This window comes from Leptonotus elevatus, chromosome 8, assembly GCF_054856555.1.
Source record: "Leptonotus elevatus isolate MCC_2025b chromosome 8, RoL_Lele_1.0, whole genome shotgun sequence".
Lineage (NCBI taxonomy): Eukaryota > Metazoa > Chordata > Actinopteri > Syngnathiformes > Syngnathidae > Leptonotus > Leptonotus elevatus.
Genome location: NC_141246.1, coordinates 19770022 through 19791747, shown reverse-complemented (window position 1 = coordinate 19791747; position 21726 = coordinate 19770022). Strand labels below are relative to the sequence as shown.

Here is a 21726-nt window from a genome sequence, read left to right as displayed (position 1 = left end):
GATAAAGGAAGAAATTATGCATGTCAAGCAGTTTGTCTTTTAACCCGCATTTATTTTTAGATTGTTGTGGAAGGGTTTTTGGAAGATGTCAACAACATGTTGAACTCTGGTGAAGTACCCAACCTCTTTGAAAAAGATGAGCTGGAACAAGTGCTAGCTGCAACCCGCCCAAAAGCCAAAGAAGCTGGACTCAGTGAGGAGAACAGAGATGAGGTAATCATATGCACATTCGTCTTAAAACAAATATCTCACTCATTCAGCAATTTGTACACCAATGATGCACTGCATTGTAATGCAAATGGTTAATTTCTCATTAGCTGGGAGCTACTGCAACCATGTGAAAATGGCAGGAAAATCACAGATATCTAAATTTCAAAATGTTCCCTTAGATGTTTGGTGGCACTACGAAGCTCCGCCACTGAGTCCAGTGACTCCCAACCAGTGTTCCACAGTACACTAGTGTGTCGTGAAAGATCCCTAATTAAGACCGTTTCACAATGAACTTAGCAAGGTGTACATGCCGTTGACGAACCAATTCATTGTTCATTATTCATTGTGCTGCGAGGGTCTAGAAAAATGATAAAATAATCAAAGATTTTAAAAAACAATCAAGAAGAGAGAAACGGTCTTAAACATTAGGCAAAACATGGGACCAGAAGTTAACCTAATTACTTAGCCTAATTGGATGCACCAAGTTGTACAATCTGGTTTGCAAAGTTGCACTTACAGATGGTCTGAGTGTGGCCCCTAGACGCAGAGAGGTGTTCCTGGGTTGACGATTTGGCAAGCCAGTTCGTTGAAGAGAAGATGAGTAGAAGGTTCAGTTCAGGAGAGATTTCATCAAGATGGAAGAAGCCCTCATGGCTCGGATCGTGGGGGCAATCCTTCAGGAGTCCATCTGCTGACTGGAGAGGGCCCTTTTTGTTTCGGCTTCAGAGCGCCTTTTTGTCTGTGCCACCCTGTAATCCTTTGAGCCTGGCAGAAACAATATCAGCGTGTTTCCTTGGGCCTGTCGCAGAGTGATGGCCGCCGTGAGGGTCGCGTGTAGTGACCACGCAGTTAAGAAAAACATAAAAAGGAAGACAAATTTGTGATGTGATGGTCTCAGCTTTTCCACCATTGAAAGGGGACAAAAATGGCAGGGAGTCAGTTGGGTTTGGCTTCTGCGGCACGCAGCCGGGCGAGAAAAAGAGGGAAGACAAAAGAGGGAAGAGGAGCCAGGAGCAGGACCCAAAGAGGCTGAGGCAAACGAGGAACTAGCAGCATGAGGCCTGTCCTTTTATAAGTAGCAATTGCGAGCATCCTCACCAGGGGCCTCATGTACAAAGGGTGCGTACGCACAAAATCGCGGTGTACGCACCTTTTCACTCTCACGTTCAGATGTGAAATGAGCGTGGGAATGTGCGGTGCTTCACGGCAAGATTTTCTTGCTTTGGAGCCGTTGGCAAGTCGTAGAGATGATGCTGGGCAGTTGCGAGAGGTGGATTGTTCGCCAGGTGGTAGCTGTGAAATTATATTTACTGTATGTCATATATTATTTAGTTATAATTTTATACCCACGGGAGGGGAGCGGAGAATGGCGGCATCCATGTGTCGAAGACGTAACCGTTGTCATGGGGGTGCGGAGGTGTTGTAGGTACGGCGGACGACATAGGATGCGGGGATGGGTAGGTTGTGACTGCGCAGGTTTTCCGATCACAAATTAATCAATGACTACCTGATGTCCTTTAAACAAGCGCATTCAACATACTCTCTAGCTAACGGCGGCGGGCATGCCACGAAATATTGTCTCTGTGGTGCGCGTGGGGGATGCGCATGTTCCAAATATAAACCTCCACAATCACAAACAGATCGATGCTCCTTAAACACGCCATTCATCCAGTATTGGGGGCGGTGGAGGGTTGTCTAGTATTCTTTTATTAAATGTAGCTTAAAGCCTCCGCGACGGCTGACATATTACGAAGACACTTTCGTCAATGAGGTTGTTACAGACTTCCGAGGACAGCCTGCCAAAAATAACCTCCTCTACCTTGTTTACAAGCGTCTCAAGCTCACATCGTTTGTTTTCATTTGTGCCTATTCTTTATAATGTAATTATCTTATCATGCAATGTAATCATTCCCACCCTCAAGCCCTGTTATATTAATTTGCATATTTATGTGTGGGCATGGAGAGGGAGGAGTCTGGTACTCTTAACATTTCCGCATTGATTGAGAACTGAATGTGCTTGGATTAGTACATACGCACAGATTTCTTCATTTGGATTTTTTGTGTGCGTGCGACGTTTCCTGGATATGGACATACGCTGTGCTTTAGTATGAAAGCCACGCAAGTCTTTGTACATGAGGCCCCATGGGTTCTGTCTTCATGTCTCAGGTTTCAACTGAGGGGCCGGTAGAAATTTACCAGGTTGGAGGGAATTTTGCAAAGAATCAACAGCTTGAATTTTTGATCCCATATTTGATTCTAAGGTCAAGATTCAATCAATGCAAACACGGACAGTCGAACACATGTACAGCATGTAACCTAGAGCTTACGACTGTTAAACACATGCACAAATGAAAGGTTAAGTGGGGAATATGTCACAAATATGAGACACCTTCACAATACTTCATTGGGTCAATATTTCAGAATAGCAAATACCTAACATTTCCTAATTCATTTAAGACTAACCCTAACCCTATTTTTGGAAAGTTTTTTTTTCTCATTCACTCTTAAATTCCAGAGCTGGGTGGGGGTTGGCTGTCTGTGGACTAAGAGACAGACCGTCTCTTGGTCAACCAACCCCACTTTGGCGTGTTGCAGAACAACGGGAGGAGTCCTGTTGTCTTTAATGAAGTTGCAAAACTTACAACTGGCTGATAATCGTACCGCAACGTGCCTTCAAGTTGAATTAATGTTCACCTTGAGAGCAGTGTCATGATGTCATAAGGTGCATCCAATACGTGAAGGACTTGCCGCTAGCATCAGGACACTGTCTTCCTTATTCGCTGCCCCATGGCAAACACCAAAGAAACCAAGGGCAGTGTAATGCCTTAGAAGTGCCGCAGGAAATTATCCAAATTCCTTTAATTTTTCAAAAACATATTTATTAATTACACATATGTATGTGGCCATGTATCTATGTCATCAATGTATAATGGCAGGCAGAACAAATTAATACACTTCCATTAGATGGCAGAAGGTACAATAAGCCTAGCCAAGTATGTTGCCATTAATATTAAAGTGGCTAAAACCGTATAAACAGGCTGAAGAGTCCCCCAGCAGGGTCCGTGGACGAGGGAGGATCCCTGGCCAAGCTCACCAATCTGGTGCAAAAACAGGCAAAAATTGAGACTGGAGGCAAAAGGCTGATCCGGTCAAAAAATAATTGATTCCAAGCAGAGGAAAAACCCTGAGAGTTCTGTCCCGATTTTTCATACAGCATTCCTGGTGAATCCCTAACCCTCTGATTGGTCAGGGACTCAAGCAAATTTTCCTGCAGTGAGCCACCTTTTAAATGTGTCTCTTTTAGGTCCTGTCTGTACTGTAATGGTGTCGATTTCCATATTTGGGTTTTCCTGTTTTATACCGGCGGCAATGTGCGTATGTGGTGTGGCGCTTTGAGTTCCTTTCAGTTTTATATATCATTCTCTAAATGCCAATCTTGCTTATGACTTACACGTAAGTATGCTTTGCTTTGCTTTGCTTTGTTCCCTTTTCTCTCATCTGCAGGCTCTTAGCAACTGTGCGACAGCAGCCATTCATTTAAAATATTGTATCAGTCTGAGACCGCCCTGCTCCTTTACTTATTGAAGGCACTTGACTTTATTGGAGTCTGCTCTCTTCATGATTAGATATTTTTTGAAAATGCCAGTTTCCAGTCCTGACAATTTCATACAGGCTGACAAATGAGTGAAAGAAAATACTGTAGAAACAGAATAGATCATGGCTTCCTCTGTGTATACCATCAGCACTGTGTTCAATTAAAGAAGCCCATTTCACACTAAGTTAACTTGTGAGTACATTGAGACGAGATCATAATTTGATGGGTTTTTTTTATTTGGTGGTGTGCTGTGGGATTTGTCTAATGTAAAATGGGTGCCTTACTCATAACACAATTACCCATTGTTCTCACAAAATACAATGAATTGTTTTAATGAAAAAAATTGAATATTGTAATATGAAAGGTCTATGTGGCCGTATAAATAGCATTACAAACTTTTTTTTAAATGGATATAAAAACATGAGCTGTTTATGAGGTAACAAACTATAATATGCAATAATCATTGTTCATTGATTATTTCAAGTTGGGTTCAATCACATTTAAAACATGACCCGCTAACACAAATGACGTGTAGGCTACAGCTTTAGAACACATTACAATTGAATGACATCAGGTTGAAAACTTCACAAACTTGTTGTGTGTTTGTGACCTTCAGGTGTTCCAATATTTTATCTCTCGTGTCCGGGAGAAGCTGCATATTGTGCTGTGTATGAGTCCAGTCGGTGATGCCTTCAGGTCCCGCTGTCGCATGTTCCCCTCGCTGGTCAACTGCTGCACCATTGACTGGTTTGTGGAGGTATGCTGAAGTCACGCTGCCATTTTCTGACCATGGCAATTCATTTGTCAATATATTTGGGTATGGGTTATATTGTGTTTTTTTATAGTGTGTATTTTTGTATAGGCGTTATCCACCCCTGTAACATTATCAATGCTGTAGGCTACTGGTATCAACCTATGTAGTCAACTTTCCCTTCCAAGGCCAATTCCCATTATTTCTGCTGTAGATAAAAATGTATTTCACAACTCATTTCAGCTTTTTTTTCTCTTTTAAACATTTAGAGCTGATAAAAAACTTTTTTGGGGGAACATTTTAGAACCCCAAGTTGTTGTATGAGCAGCAGATTGGATCAAATAGATAGACCTAAGTGACTAAGATGACATGTTTAACTGCATCAAGACTGACCCATTGACATCAACAAAGTCTTGCATTCATCTTTATGGTGCTTTTTCTACTGCCGTTTCCACTTGTTTTTCATTTTGGGGGTTACTCCCTTGGATCTCAAATTTAGAAGATAAAATGCATGCTCTATAGTGTTTAAATCGAGAGATTAATCTAGCCCTGAGTAGCTGCATGATGACGGATCTCCCCATCAATTTGGCTGTATTTTTCTTTAAATTGGCGACAAAATGTTTCTGAAGAAGTTCAGACTTCATTTTGATCACTGTCGTCAACAAGATTTATAAGTCTGCCTGAGAAGAAGCCATGACTTTGCCTGCATTTGGTTTCACAGATGATCCTGTCGTGTTTGGGGTCAAAAGCAGACATTTCTTTCTCCCAAATGTTGCCTTTTCGTTAAGTTAAGGCTTAAGATTAATCTCATCTGTCCTTTCATGTATCTTTACCCATTTGACGTCATTTATGTGGTACACTAGTGTTTTGTTTCTTCTTCCGGACATTCCAAATGATTGTGCTCGGGAAGGCCAATATTTGCAAAGACTGAAAAAGTTATCGTCCTTCTTATTTGCAGGTGTTTCACCCGTAGACACTCTCGGATGTTTGAAGTTGGTTTCACCTCTATTTGCAATTGTAGCCTGCACATGCAAAACCCGAATCTTCTAAGTTGTTTGTCATATCCATAAGTTAGTCCATGGAAATAAAAGCTGAAATACTGATGGTGTGTCTTGTATGTAACTTTTAATGTATTTTAACTTTTTTATTTTAACTTTTTTTTTCTTACTGAATTAATTACTGTTCGTGTTGCGATATTTTTGGAGGGAGGGCAGGGTCTATAAACAGCTGCTGAATTGCTCCATTCCCTTACCTGTTGTCCTTCTATTCTCCTTTTATTCAGTGGCCTCGTGAGGCCCTCCTTTCTGTCTCTCAGGCCTTCTTCCAGGGTGTGGACTTTGGTACGGATGAACTCAAGCATAGCTTCTCAGATTTGTGTGTGGAGACGCATGTCAGCGTCACCGTCATGGCTGATAGATTCTACTTAGAACTGAGACGTCGCTATTACACCACGCCCACTTCCTACTTAGAACTAATCAACCTGTACCTGTCCATGCTTGACAACAAGAGGCAGCAGCTCGTGCTTGTAAGGCGAAGCCAAAAAATAAATGGAAAATGTGTGTAGAAAATAGCGACACATTTTCAGTCAGTGTTACTCTGCTGTAATATCATCTCAGTTAAACATCACGCTGTCATGTGCATTTCTATAGGCAAGGGACCGTGTTAAGAGTGGTCTGACAAAGCTCCTGGAGACCAATGAGCTTGTGGCCACAATGAAAGTGGACCTTTCTGCTCTGGAGCCACTTCTCAAACAGAAAAGCATTGATGTTGACGCTTTAATGGAAAAACTGTCTGTTGACCAAGAAAGTGCTGATGAGGTATTTCACTCTTTTATGCCGAAATTGTCTTGATAAACCCCAAGTCTTAGTATATTTGACACGTGCATTTTTTTAATTTTACAGACACGTCGTATTGTGAAAGAAGAAGAGGCAATAGCAAAGGTCAAGGCTGAAGATACTCAGGCGATAGCTGATGATACCCAAAGAGACCTGAATGAGGCTCTGCCTGCCTTGGAGGGTGCTAACCAGGCTCTGAGTTCTCTGGACAAGGCTGACATTTCGGAGCTCAAAGTGTTCACCAAACCACCTGACATGGTCATGACTGTCATGGAAGCTGTCTGCATCCTGCTCAACTACAAGTCTGTGTGCTTCTCTCTCTAGCAAAATTCCAGTAAAAAATATATACAATGGCAAGAGAACCAAATTTTTTTTACAGAGAGCGTTAAAATAAATCAAAAATGCTAAGACATTTGCATTGTACATTTTTCTCTGTTCTTGTTCATCCCAAAGTTGTGATCTTATTCTATATCAAACTTCGAAAATTCAATTGTGCCTTTATGAATCTCATTTTATGCATTGGAGCACAATTAGGCTGAAACAGAAAAGGTATCCAAAATATTGGAAGCATGCAAATGAACAATTAAGAATAGACCAACTCTAAGTGATGAAGTAGTGCTTGGATTATTTTATGTCATGTCTCATATTGTGTGTCAGAATAATAAGTGTCAGTATAGTAAACCTATCAATACATTTACCGTACATGTATATAAATCAATGCACATTTTATAATGTTCCCTAAATTAGCGGTAATATTTCCTGTAACCTAATGTTTTTTTAATTTTTTTATTATCTATGCTGTTTTCAATCACAAATACTGTTATATAGTAGTACTAACCACAGATCACTTTATCTGTAAAATTGTAACGTTAATTTGACCAGCATTGCATTTTGAATCTCTTATTTTTCCTTGCACAGGCCGGACTGGCCAAATGCCAAAAAGTTACTTGGTGATTCCAATTTTACCCGATTTTTGACTGACTACGACAAGGACAATATTAAGCCTCAAGTCCTGGCAAAGCTGCAGAAATACATCAACAACCCGGACTTCATACCCGAGAAGGTTTGTTTCTATTTTTAGTCCCCCAAAAAAATGGTGGTAGTTTTGATTGATAGCTACTTGGTAGCTTTGATAACATTTGCACTTGGCAGTGTCACAGATTGAATAAAGTTACTTCATGGTAAAATGTGTCATTTCAATTTTTAAGTTGACGAATTTCATTATTTATCTTTTTGCTGGACCCTTGTTTGGTTTAAAGGTGGAGAAGGTTTCCAAAGCATGCAAATCCATGTGTATGTGGGTTAGGGCTATGGACATATACTCCAGAATCCTCAAGGAAGTTGGTCCAAAGAGAATAGCATTTGCAAAGGCGCAGGTCAGCAATTTAGTCTACAGCACAACGCTGTATGCACTCACTTGAAACGGTTCACTGTTTTGGCATGCTCAGTTATACCTGCACATCCAATATAGGCGGAGCTGGAACTCACAATGGCAACACTGAGAGAAAAGCAACAAATGCTCCAGAGTGTGGAAGACAAGATCAGGGTTCTACAGGAATCATATGACAGCAGCCTTAACGAAAAGCAGGAATTGGGTGATTGTCATGTCCTTTGTACCTGTGCTAAAGTATTAACTATGGATTCGTTCCTGAATGTACACCATTAAGCAATTGTGTCTTGCAATTATTTGTTAAAAGCAAATCATTCCTGTCCTTATCTCTGACTCTTTTCTCTTTGCGCAGTTAACACAATGGCAGTGACACAGGCTCGGTTGACCAGAGCAGGGAAGCTCACATCGGCTTTAGGAGATGAGCAAGTGCGCTGGGAGCAAAGTGTTGCCACATTTGATCAACAGATTATCGATGTTGTAGGCAACGTCTTTATCGCCGCTGCTTGTGTGGCCTACTATGGAGCATTCACCTCTCACTATAGAAAATTGGTAGGAAGAGTCTCCTAATTCATTCATTGTAATTTACAATATAAGCAGCTATGAAAACAACACCACAGCTGCAGTTTTACGCAATACATACTCTACTCTGCACATTGCACATATGCACTCCGTGTATGTATGTAGCTGTTAGCCTCGCATGTAACACAATGGATGAAGAATATGATGACTAAAGGTAGACCGATGTTTTTTTCAGGGCCGATGCCAGTACCAATTGTTAGTAGTCAAGGACGGCGATAACCGATATTTGGAGCTGATATTCATTTTCACTAAAAGGGAAACTAGTAGCATCAAAATTTGAAAAAAACAAAAACAAACTCCCCCTTTTATTTTTTTAAGCATATGTTTATTGAACAACATTTAGGGTTTGTAAAATATTGGAATAACAAAAAAAATAATAATCTTGGTCAATAGACATCTTTGTTTAAATTTTTTTTTAATAACAATTGTAGTAAATTGTTTTCTACAGTAGATAAAGTTTCCCAAAATTTCAAACTATCTGAAATATTAAAATTGTACTAATTTAGTTTTAATTTCAAACAAAAATAGACTGTGAGTTCCCAGGGTCAGCAGCATCACTGAAAATGTAAATAATTAGTTCCCTGAAGTTTTTTTTTTTTAAAGTAACACCAACTGTCCCTCAGCAGAATAATTTCATTTCCTGTGGGAGCGCTCTCTAGCACCCCCTCCAGGAACTCCAAAACGGTGGGTACTCTGAGCTGCTGTTTGGTGCATAGGCAGACAAAAGTCAGGAACTATCCTCCCACCAGAAGCAGAGGGAGCCTCTGTCCAACTCAATTAAAATACAGTATTTTAAAAGCTTATCAAATCAAGGGTATTGAATAATTGTGAAATAGTTAATTAAGACAGTGATCTGCAGAGTAAGTTACAAATCATTTAGAATAATTGGTAATTTATTTAAATAGAGTCGCTAAAGGGAAATTTGATTGTGAAACGTAAATGTTTTTTCCCCAACAAAAAAAGGGGAAGAAAACACACGATTTATTCTTCCCTATGCTCCTATTGCTCTGAATTTTGTGTTTTTATGTAAAATATGTCCACTTTATTATTTCTAATACATAATGAAACAAACTGAGAAAGCAAAAAGCTAATGTCAGTTTCCTTGCTGTGCAGACAACTTCACCCTAATGGTGGTACATTATAAATTAAAAATAAAAGACTGCTATCAAGCCCAATTAATTTATTCGAGTTTTCACATCTTCCCTCCTTCTTCAGCTGGTTGACGAGTGGATAATACAGTGCCAAAAACTGAAAATTCCCATAAGTGCCAGCTTCAGCCTTATCAACATTCTGGGTGACCCATACGTCATTCAAAAATGGAATAATGAAGGTCTGCCCCGGGACACGGTGTCCACAGAGAATGGAATACTGGTGAATGAGGGTCGCCGCTGGCCTCTCATGATTGACCCCCAAGATCAGGTGAATGAGCTAATTAACTGTGCTTAATATACAGTACAATATAAACTATTATTGACGGAATATTGTCACTTTATTAAAAGACAAAAAAAAAAAAAGAACTTGAAAAATCTAATGTTTTGTACCACTTATCTTCCTTTCAACTACTTGTGTTTACTTTAAAGCTGCTCCCGTTTCTGTGGTTCTTTTCAATTAAATAACTGGAAATAATATCCAGTAGACTTGCTGTCAGAATAAATGAAATGTTTACACAAGATGTAATACAATGTATTTTTAATTTTCCACTGACTTACACAGCAAACGTATGTGATTATCTTTTTGACTGAAATATTATTTGAGGTTTAATTTCTGGTTCCATATCATTCCACACTCAGACATAAATTGCCCATTCTTTCTTTTTTAGGCTAACCGATGGATACGCCAAAAGGAGGCCAAGAATGGTTTAAAAGTGATCAAGCTCACTGATCCAAACTTTCTTCACAAGCTAGAAAATGGCATCCGTATGGGCATGCCTGTTCTGCTGGAAGAGGTAGAAAAACACGGCTGAACTTTGCACATTCATGTCATAATTGATCACAAAAAAATGTGTGTTGCTTTAAAAGTTGCTGTGTTTTGTTGTAAATTATAACAAGACAAAATTGGTTAACACATTTACTACAATTCATGCAGCATTGCTCTTGAACAATGAAAGCGATGAGTTTTAAAATTGAAATAAAATAATCACAATGCGACTGAAAATCTTATGTTCAGTTTTTGTCATTTTAGAGATTAGGTAGAGGTAGAACTTAAATTATCTATGTCTAAAAACCTAGACGATAACCAAGGTCTACTTGTATCAAAATGATAGAAAAATAAATGTATGTCAAAAATGGTGTCGAACAGACTCACTAGTTGATTGAAGATGTGTCGGTTGACAGAAAAGTAGAAAAAACAATTGCCGTGTCAAGGCTGTGTTCTCTCCGCTCTCAAAATCACAAAAACACCATTGTCCAAATAATTCAGGATCATACTGTGCATGAGCAATGATTAACAAATCACATCTATCATCTGCCATCTAGAAAATATGTTTTACACTAAATTCCCATTAAAAAAACAAAACAAAAATGCTAATCCAAAGTGGAATTATGAGCTACACAAACAGTAAAATTTGACATGTCTACATCTGTACTTTCTTCTGTGTGTGTAGTTAAAGGAGTACTTGGATCCTGCTCTGGAGCCCGTGTTGCTGAAGCAGACATTTGTGGCAGGTGGAAGGACTTTGATCCGACTTGGAGACTCAGATATTGACTATGACAAAAATTTCCGGTTCTATATGACAACTAAAATGGCCAATCCACACTATCTACCAGAGGTAGTGACAGCACCTAGTCTCACAATTTCACACTTTTTCATTCGTTGTAATGACAGTTGTAGTGTATTGATACATGCTGCCTGTCATGGAAGCCGCGCAGGACTGATTCCTACCAGTTTTAAAGGAAAGGTGTCACTGTTGAGATTTATGTATTTTACCTGGTCATTGGTGAAAAAAAAAAGGCCTATGTGAGCAACAATGTGTTTGACAATGCTTTTGTTGTTGAATCCATGTTTTCATATGTGTGTTTTTACCTCTCAGGTGTGTATCAAAGTAACAATCATCAACTTCACTGTGACAAAGTCTGGCTTAGAGGACCAGCTGCTTGGGTATTACTCTACACTTTTTTTCCTTTTCTTTTTTTTAATGAGCAGTAACAAGCGATGCCGTCCCATTCTCCCAAACTATTTGATCTCCTCCAACCATTCCCTTCTCAGGGATGTGGTGTGCCTGGAAAGTCCACACCTGGAAGAGCAGAGAAACGATCTGGTTGTGCGCATCAATAATGACCGCATCCAGTTGAAGAACATTGAAGATCGCATTCTGAAGCTTCTCTTCACCTCTGAGGGAAACATACTTGACAATGAGGAGCTTGTTACCACTCTACAGGAATCAAAGGTAAATCTGACTTTGATAATTAAGTACCTTGGTGTCAAATTAAACATCATCGTTGATCATTTTTAATCTTACCCTACAACTTCCAAAATAGGCTTCATCTCAAAAGCTACTTTTGCCTACCTATTAACTCATTCACTGCCATTGACGGCTATAGACGTCAAAAATTAATTTGAAGTATTTCTATTAGTTTAACTATTTTTTTTAACTTTTGTTAACAACAGTATAAAAACATAGAAGAAAATTATTGTACATTTAGAACAGATATAACATTTGTGATTAATCGTGAATTAACTATTGAAGTCATGCGATTAATTACAATTACAAATTTTAATCGCCTGACGCCCCTAATTTTTAATAATTTAATCGCCTGACGCCCCTAATTTTGAATAATCTTTTCTTTAAAAATAAAATATATATATTTTTTTAATTCTAGGTTTTCATACTCTTGTTAACAAAAGTGGGAAAAAAAGTTAAACTAATAGAAATAGCCGTCAATGGCACTGAATGAGTTAATGTGGTCTTTCATTATAAACCATGTTACAAATCTTATACGTTTACATTGAATAAACTAAAGAACTACAAATAACATCTGAAATTGAGTTGGCCACTTGTCAGATTCATCTCTTGATGTCAAGCACAAATGTTTTTATGTCACTGATAAAAAAGAAATCAGCTACACTTCCAATTTCGAGGGTCACTTATGTGTGTGACTGTTTTATTATTCCGCTCCATTATTATTTTGTGCTTTTCTACCTTCCACAGGTGACATCAGCAGCTATCAAACAACGACTGGAGGAGGCAGAGGCCACCGAGCTAATGATCAATAATGCAAGAGAGGGTTACCGATCTGTAGCCACCCGAGGCTCTGTCCTGTTTTTTGTCGTCGCCAGTCTCTCTGAAATTGATCCAATGTATCAATTCTCACTCAAGTACTTTAAACAGGTGAGAGAGACTGCATTTGCTTTTTATTGATCCCCTGGAAACATTTAGACTGGTATTTTGTGATGAACACATAACTATGATTTTCAAATTTTATGAATGTTTCTTTATACAAACAACCGCAGCTCTTCAACACTACCATCGAGATGTCTGAGAAGAGCGATATATTGGAAGAGCGTCTCCAGATCCTGCTCGACCAGATCTTACTCAACTCCTACATAAATGTTTCCCGGGGCCTTTTCGAGCAGCACAAACTCATCTACAGCTTCATGTTGTGTGTTGAGATCCTGAAGCACCGTGGTGACATCTCGGAGGCGGAGTGGCAGAATTTCATTCGGTCTTCTGCAGTTATGGAAAAGGTGGGATGGGGATTGAATGACATTATGCTAAAAATAGCTTGTTGAAAAATCTCCTTTGATTTTAGCGTCTTAGGGTAAAATACATATGCTGAACATTGCAGTGTGGCAGTTGGTGACAAGGAAAAAAATGCCAGTGTTGCAAGTAAGGAAAGACATTCACAAGGCATTCTGTGCAACTGCCTGCCTGCTTGGATTGCAGTGATAACAACTAATTTTTCACTCTGTCATGAGTGGTTAATGAGAAAAGATTTTTAAATTTCAGCCAATTTGGTTACCAGGTATTCTCAAGCAAAAAAAGAAAGTGGTCGGACTAATATGTGTATGGTGGCGTAGATCAGTGGAAGAGTGGTCGTCTCGCAACCCGTAAGTTGTGGGTTCGATCCCATGCCGTTGTGACCACGTGGAAGTATCCTTGAGCAAGATACTGAACCCTCAGTTGCACCTGATGCTGTGATATCAGTAGGTAAATGAGTAGTCGAATGTAAAGCGCTTTGATGGTCTTGTAAGGCGTAAAAGCGTTATATAGATGAAGTACCATTTGCCATGTGCAATATTAATTTACACAACGGAACATATGGTGTTCCACAGGGCTCAATTCTGGGGCTTCTGCTATTTTCATTGGTTAATTGTATTTTTCAATAAAGAATGGTTTGGTGCAGGGGTGGTCAAGTTCGGTCCTCGAGAGCCCCTATTCAGCCTGTTTTCTATGTTTCTCTCCACTAATACACCTGATTCAGGATCAGAATCGTTATCAGGCTTCTGCAAAGCTTGCTGATTAGCTGATCATTAAATTCAGATGTGCTGCAGGAGGGAAACATGGAAAACAGGCTGGATAGGAGCTTTCGAGGACCGAACTTGAGCACCCCTGGTTTGGTGAATGTGTGTAGGAAACTGTTGAGATTCACTGCCTCCGAAAAGGTTAGGGACCACTGTCTTAGATATTTGTTTAGATAGATTATTTTGCTAGATTAGAACACTGCAGGGACAGGATGAGGAGATGTTCTGGATATTGTGGATCTCTGCACCAATGACCTCCCTAGCTAGCTGTTTTGATGAAAATCTGGATGAATGTCTGCAAAATATTCATGCAACTAGGGAACCACACAGTATACAGACTTATGTGCAACTGTAGAAAATAACTGGCAGCTTCTGAAATCGGTTTTCTGAGGTTGAATAAATGTTACTGACCTGGGTTTTTGTGACAGTGGCTGTATTTGTGTCAGAGAACCGCTTCTCTGAGCTGACGTGTTCCTCCTCGTGAGGTAGACTTCCCGAAGTCTAAAATCATCACAGTCCCTATGTTGTCCGAGATGGCCCTTATTCCCTCCATACTTTTTTGTATTATTGAAATGATGTTCCACATGCTGACTTTACCTTTTGTAGATTTAATGCCTCTTGTCAGTCCTGCTCAGGCTTCGATGGTGGATAACACAACAAATAAATGTGTTATGCTAATGAGGAGAGCGAGAGGGAACTTGAATTTAAAAGTGAATTGATTTGCTGCCACAAGTGCCAACAAGTCTGCTGTTTGGAGAATCTTTCATGAATCTGATTAAAACTTCACTTAAGAAAAGATTTCTTATGTTTGAAAACATTATCATCTCTTCTTGAGTGTCTGGGGTTCCTTTAATGGATGTACATTTATTTTACAAATATATTGTTCTATCCCAATAGCATGTTTATTTTTCAGAAATCTTACAACTTGCATGCAGCATACTGATAGATTTGCAACAATAAATGTGAAAGCCCTTGTAGAATATTAGAAGAATGCAAGGTCATTTGGACTTGGATCTTCACTTCTCCTGCGATATTTGTGGAATTTATGTTGACGTTATTAGTCAGCCAGCACCCCAACCACCCACTCTTGTAATCATCACTGCTTTCATATCTCCTATAGGAATTTGAGGAGCGGCCAGATGTCCCATGGCTAAGTGATTATTACTGGGAGACATGTTGTGAACTGGAGGAGTCACTTCTCTGCTTCAAGGGCCTCTCCAAAGAAATCATTGCAACACACATCCATGTTCAGCTCGGTAAACTTGCACCCCATCTTCTGACCTGGCTAGCCTGGTTCAGTGATTCGTTTCTCTTTGAAAACTTGTGCATTTATAGAGTATTAACTAATCCCAATTATCTTTATTTAGGAAGTTTTGAGTCATCTCTTAATCCAGAAAGTTGGGAGGGCTATGTGTCAGTGTTGCCACCTCTTGATTTGTCAGAAGAGGGGAAGCAAAAAAGTGGAATCAAAGGCTACTGGAATGAAAGGTTGAGTTCTTTTCAAAAGCTGGTCCTTATCAAGTGCTTCATGGAGGAGAAGGTAGGTTACAATCATCAATATATGATAGTATCATAAAAGCAGAGGCGGGCATTCCGTCAATTCTGACAGACTTCCTGTCAGTCCGTCATTGACGAATGACGGACTGGTGGACAGTACCTCAATACTGACGGAATGACCACCTTTGTCTGTTGTTCCTAAAATTGTGGCGATGAAGTGATGACGGAAGCATGGTTAAAATAAAATGACGGACTGTTGATTACAGTTTAGTTCGGCTTGATAAAATGACGGACTGACGATGACGAAAGGGGTGCCCAAGGTGCTGACGAATGATGTAACCAGCAACATTTTGTAAATTGCCCACCTCTGTATAAAAGTATATTTTATGTCTTGTGTCACTGAGAGACGTTTTGTAGAGTGCTGTATCATTGTGTAAAATCTCAATGATTTTTTTTTAAAAGTAATCACATTCAGAAGTGTGGCCTTTGAGAAACATGAGACAATGAGACATAATCAGCTTTTTCAAGGTACCTACATTTTACGCAACTATAATAGGAGACTTGGGAAAGTGTGATCTTAATGATGCTCAAAATGTGACATCCTGGGCAACAATAAAAACTGTTGATTACAAGAACAAGACTAGCCTTGTTTGTGAGAAGGCCGTTTTCTCTTTCAATTTCTATTGTTGCCCACAATTAAGTTTTATTTGTCAACCAGTAAATAGACTTGCATTCTGTTGAGTTCCATCCACCCTTTGTATCGTCTTTTTGTGGTTGATAATTTGAAGCAATGGTACCAAAGTAATATTTTTGTAAATTCTGTCTTTCTTTCTTGTCCAGGTTGTTTTTGCAGCAACAGAGTATGTGATTGTCAGTTTAGGGAAGCAGTTTGTGGAAAACCCTCCCATTGATTTGGTTAATCTCTACAATGACATGTCCCCATTCACGCCTCTGGTCTTCATTCTCAGCACCGGATCTGACCCAATGGGTGCCTTCCAGCGTTTTGCAAAAGAGAGGGGCTGTCTTGATAGGTAAAACCATGGAAAAGATATGTAGATGACTCATCAGTAAGAATGTCATATTCAAAGTCGAAACATTTGTCTGCTACACTACACCCTAGCACAAACATACACTCTAAAGCCCCTGTAAAGTGAAAATGAAGTTATAAATTAATTTTGTGTAGAAAAGAGTAAACAAGCCTACCAATTTGAATAAACAAAAAAAGAATCAAGTATATACAATTAGGCTTCAAAGTAATGAAAAATAGAGCCTTGGCCGGCCCGCGAATAGGGAAAATGTGCGTAGAACTAATTGAAATACACTTTTTCGACGAAAAATTGGTTGAGAAACCTGAGCGAAAAAATAATATGCCGAACCGTGAGTATGCGGGGGGTTCCACTCTGATAAAATTAAAAGGAAAATTAACCAGTGAAAATCCGATACTGATATTGTTGTTGAACAGAATTATTTTAAATACATGAACCATGCTTGGACAAAAATGAGGTGGCAGAATAAAGCAGCACACACTGCTGTCTTTACACTCAGACTGCCATTAAAAGTAGATCTGAACAAGCACAATATTGAACCAAAGCACGGTCTTCAACCACGCCCCCGCCTGCATATCTGCTGGGTGAGAGGCATCTTCCTACTGCTTAATTTTTGCATCTGTGAACATCGAGCTGATGTGCCTTGCCATAAAAACGTTCTAACTTGGTCTCGTTTGTCCATAGGACATTCTCCCAGAAACGTTGTGGCTTTTCAATATGCTGTTTGGCAAATTCCATTCTCACTTAAAAAAAAAAACAACAACTTTTTGATACAATTTATTTTCAACACTGGTGTCCTCGGTTGTCTCCCATAAAGTCCACTTTGGCTCAAACAATAAGGACTGGTGCGATCTGGCACTGATGTACTGTGCCTTGACCTTGGAGTTCAACTTTGATCTCTCTTGAGGTTGTTCTGGGCTCTTTTGTTACCTTTCGTCTTTCTCATCTCTTCAGCTTGTCATCAATTCTCCTCCTGTGGCAATGTCCAGTGAGGTTGGCTACAGTCCCATAGCTCTTACATTTCTCAATGATCTGTGCAACTGTACATTTAGTCACGGGAACGTCTACAGTAGCTGCTTGGAGATGGTCTTACAGCCTTTACCTTTAATGTGTTGTCTATTATTTTCTTTCTAAGCTACTGAGACAACTCTCTCCTTCGCTTCCTCTGGTCTATGCTTAGTATTGAACACATATCACCAAACAGTTCAGTGACTTCTCGTCACCCTTTTAATAGGCCGACTGACTGATTACAAAATTGAAGACATTGTGATGCTAATTAGAGGCCACACTTTGTCCTTTTGATCATATTGTTTTCAATCTTTTCTAAGGGTACCATCGCTTTTGTCCAGGCCTGTTTCTTTTCTTTCTTTTTTTTCTAAATAATTCTGTTGAACCACTATTCAAAAGTACGACAGTGTATTAGTTCCACGTATACATATATATTTTTTAGAGGGCGGGGGCTATATTCAGAGAAAAAAATCACAAATTTGCCACTTTATAAACTCACAAATTTATGAGTTTTTCTCTCTCAAATTTGTCACTTTATATAGTGGCAGATTTGCGAGAGAAAAAATCAAAAACTTACGAGAAATACACATAGCTAAATTGATGTGTCGAATCTGCTGCTCGCCGTCATTCACTTGCATTTACCGGTACCTATGGTATGCTAGCATTTGATTGGATAGTGTTAGTCAGCTGATAGGGGATCAGGAAGTGTTGTCGCTCTGGCTGCAGTGAATGACGAGTAAAGTTTTAATTTAAGAATGAATCCGTCTCCATCCTACCTTTTCATTTTATAAACAGTATTCCATTAACCACCAACGAATCCTCACATGATTAGACTATAGCTACGCTACATGTATTTCGTTTTTTTCTTGCAAATCTGTCACTATATAAAGCCGCAAATTTGGGACTTTATAAAGTGGCAAATTTGCGAGAAAAATACTTGTAAATTTGCAAGATTATAAAGTGGCATTTTTGCAAGTTTTTTTCTCCGAATATTGCCCCCGTCCTCTAAAAAATATATATTTATACGTGGCCCTAATACGCTGTCGTACAAAAGCAATGTCAGATATTTAATGATGAACTTTTATTACATTTTCAATAACATCACTTTTGTCAGATTCAAGTTATTTCTGTTAACAGAGTACCCACATTTTCGTCCACGTATCAAAATAAATTACGTAAATGACTTTAAAGGTTCTTTAAGAAATGTGATGCAATAAAGATGGTTTTAAAATGATATCGATTTTATGCAACTATATATTGAAATAATCTTTTCTCTGTAACTATTAGGGTTGAGTCCATTTCATTGGGTCAAGGACAGGGGCCCATAGCAGAGAAAATGATTAAATCAGCATTAGAGGACGGAGGTTGGGTTTTCTTGCAAAACTGTCATTTAGCAGTCTCTTGGATGCTCGCCATGGAGGAGCTCATTAAGACCTTTGCAGAGCCTGGTAAAGAAATATTAATAAATGTGTCACACACTATTACACATGGAACTGTTACCACAATTATTTGTTTTTATTGTAATGTATGGCATGTTTTGTATATTGAGTGACGCATTATTTTCCTCTGCAGACATCTCAATCCATGAGAACTTCCGTTTGTTTCTCAGTTCCATGCCGACCAAAGTGTTTCCTGTTACGGTGCTACAAAACTCTGTCAAGGTAAACTTCAGCTTGAACATTAAGTGCATTAGCGATTTTTCTGGTTGCAATACAATGGACTCTTAGGAAACAAATGTGTAATTATTGACTCTGTTAGCTTGTATTTGTTTCTTCAAGGTGACAAATGAACCTCCAAAAGGTCTGCGTGCCAACATTCGTCGAGCCTTCACAGAAATCTCTATCGATTTCTTTGAAGAGCACGCTCTGGGGCTGGATTGGAAGAAGATGGTCTTTGGACTCTGCTTTTTCCATGCAGTCATTCAGGTTTATACCTATGCAATGGTGCAATATCTTGTCACTTTGCTTTCTGCTGTATTAGTATACCTTTAAATGTTTATCTTGTTCATGTGCACTTCAGGAGCGCAAAAAGTTTGGTCCTCTTGGCTGGAACATTCCCTACGAGTTCAGTGACAGTGACAGGGAATGTGCTCTGCTCAACCTCGAACTCTACTGCAACAATGACGTTATTCCCTGGGATGCAGTTACATATATCACCAGTAGGTGAACCCGAATCAATGTGCATAAACAACCTACAATCACTAATAAATTTAATGCACTCACACATTGTCAATTTAGTCAATTTGTGGATTAACTCTTTCATCTGGCCATTTGAGTGGTTCTAAAACATAGGTAGCCAAAACATACCCAATTAAAATTAAACTGCACTAATATACTAACCACCAGAGGGTGCTGGAACTGCATAAAAGGAATTCGTACAACCTCTCCTTTTTGACAAATGTGCTGCTTTTAATATGACCTTTAAGAGGATAATTGGTATGGACTGATGAATTTGTGAAATAATATATGATAATATACTGAGTGCACCAATGGAAAGATAATAGTGTTTTTTAATTGTGTTGATTAATCCAGCATATTACTGATCCTTCTCTTGTGGAAGGAGCAAACGGGTCAAATGTGAGTGTGTATTCCCAGGTGAGATCACATATGGAGGCAGAGTGACAGATGTGTGGGACCAACGCTGCCTCAAAACAGTCCTAAAAGGCTTCTTGTCCCCGAAAACCCTGGGGCCTCACTATACTTTCTCAGAGTCTGGTACCTCTTAAAATTCCATTTGGCTTCTTCTGTTGGACTGCAATTATTTGAAACACAACTGTTGATTTACTGTTTTCTCGTGTTCATTAGGTGTCTACTATGCCCCTTCGTTAGACACATTGGATTTATATATAGAGTACATTGAGAACCTTCCAATCATTGATGACCCTGAGGTCTTTGGCATGCATGAAAATGCCAACCTGGCTTTCCAGGTATGGAGCTTGCAAAGACACAAGTAGGAATTGTCAGCATTCATCTCCAACCATTATGGAGTCATTCCGTAATGGGCACTTAGCAAACCATTAACATTTTTGTTGTCCATATACATGATTGTATGCAAAATGTAATTTGAAAAAAACTTTTATAATAAAAGTATCTTAGTAAAATGAAAAAAAAAATGGCATATTGGAAACAGAATGTTCAGTCTGAATGCATGTTAAGATTTTTTTTTTTTAATGTTGGCCAATTACATTCTCTCTGTACTTTACACGTGTTTGTCTCCACAGCGCCGAGAAACCATGAATCTGATCAACACCATTCTGGATGTAAATCCTCGCTCCTCAGCACAACTAGGAGCCAAAAGCAATGACGAGATAGTGTGCGAGCTTGCCGAAGCTATACTTGCGAAGCTGCCTGGTACGCAGACACTATTTGTTTTTCTAGAATGGTTATGAAAGGATTTATTTAAGACAGAGCTTTTCCCACTTGTACAATGCATGTCTGATATTGTGTTTTTGTGCTTGTCTTCATTTTTGTGTAGAGCGCCTTGATATGGACGAGGCGCTGGAGTCTATATTCGAGAGAGACGATAATGGTCGACTCAACTCCCTCACAACTGTGTTAGGCCAGGAGGCCGACAGATTCACCAAACTGGTTCGCTTACTAAGGGTAATCATAAGAGTGATTTTATTACACTTGTCATAGATTTAAAATCATTCCAAAAAAGAAAAGTTAACTGTTTCATTCTGGTCAACTTTTTATTACACTTGTCTTGCTGTTTTGTGGTACATATACAGTTCAAACACGGATGCTTGAAGGATAATGTCCATGTATTGCTTTTGTATTGTCTTTGTAAAGTTAGTAAGTTATTTTGGTCAAGGTAATCAAAGAAAGTTAAATTGAAACAATATGTACTAACGAAATCCAACTGAACCATACATGAGCAATAAGGGTGGGAATCTTTGACTGTCTCACAATTTGATTCGATTCTGATTTTTGGGTCTGCGATTCAAATCAGAATCGATTTTCGTTTCAAAAAGATTTTTGATTCAAACTGATTTGATTGACAATGATTTCTGCTTCAATCTATAGCGTCTAATCGTCATGATCTACTCCAGTCTGTTTTGCAAGACAGAATGACAAATGGACACATAAAAGTTTATTTGTATTTTTTTAATTTACTTTTATTAAGTTTTGAATTGTAAGTAAAGTGACTTTTTCCACAAAAACTGTGTGTGAACCACAACTATAGCTATACATTTGATAGCTTTTATGGTATAGAATACATTTAAAAAATCGATTTTGGGACATTTTATATCGATTCCTTTTTTTTTTATTTTTTATTTTTTTTTTTATAAGAGCTCAGTATTGTTCATTCGGAAATGTCATCATCATTGCTCTTTTTTTTTGTGTGTGTGTGTG

The 21726-nt window shown here is 38.9% G+C and overlaps 1 protein-coding gene across 1 annotated transcript in view; it reads left to right on the top strand.

Moving 5' to 3' along the window:
- The window catches only part of dnah6 (dynein, axonemal, heavy chain 6), a 67488-nt gene that overhangs the window by 33450 nt on the left and 12312 nt on the right, over window positions 1–21726 (top strand). Inside the window, exons 51-77 of the mRNA XM_086082837.1 lie at window positions 61–213; window positions 4422–4562; window positions 5839–6081; window positions 6206–6373; window positions 6458–6693; window positions 7310–7454; window positions 7651–7767; window positions 7863–7986; window positions 8134–8330; window positions 9576–9779; window positions 10180–10305; window positions 10963–11127; window positions 11389–11456; window positions 11565–11745; window positions 12508–12687; window positions 12810–13043; window positions 14941–15076; window positions 15188–15360; window positions 16158–16348; window positions 18659–18819; window positions 18944–19032; window positions 19150–19296; window positions 19391–19529; window positions 19966–20085; window positions 20176–20297; window positions 20592–20721; window positions 20846–20973. Coding sequence (XP_085938963.1) covers window positions 61–213; window positions 4422–4562; window positions 5839–6081; window positions 6206–6373; window positions 6458–6693; window positions 7310–7454; window positions 7651–7767; window positions 7863–7986; window positions 8134–8330; window positions 9576–9779; window positions 10180–10305; window positions 10963–11127; window positions 11389–11456; window positions 11565–11745; window positions 12508–12687; window positions 12810–13043; window positions 14941–15076; window positions 15188–15360; window positions 16158–16348; window positions 18659–18819; window positions 18944–19032; window positions 19150–19296; window positions 19391–19529; window positions 19966–20085; window positions 20176–20297; window positions 20592–20721; window positions 20846–20973 — 4218 coding nt within the window. The remainder of the gene's footprint in view (window positions 1–60; window positions 214–4421; window positions 4563–5838; window positions 6082–6205; window positions 6374–6457; window positions 6694–7309; window positions 7455–7650; window positions 7768–7862; window positions 7987–8133; window positions 8331–9575; window positions 9780–10179; window positions 10306–10962; window positions 11128–11388; window positions 11457–11564; window positions 11746–12507; window positions 12688–12809; window positions 13044–14940; window positions 15077–15187; window positions 15361–16157; window positions 16349–18658; window positions 18820–18943; window positions 19033–19149; window positions 19297–19390; window positions 19530–19965; window positions 20086–20175; window positions 20298–20591; window positions 20722–20845; window positions 20974–21726) is intronic.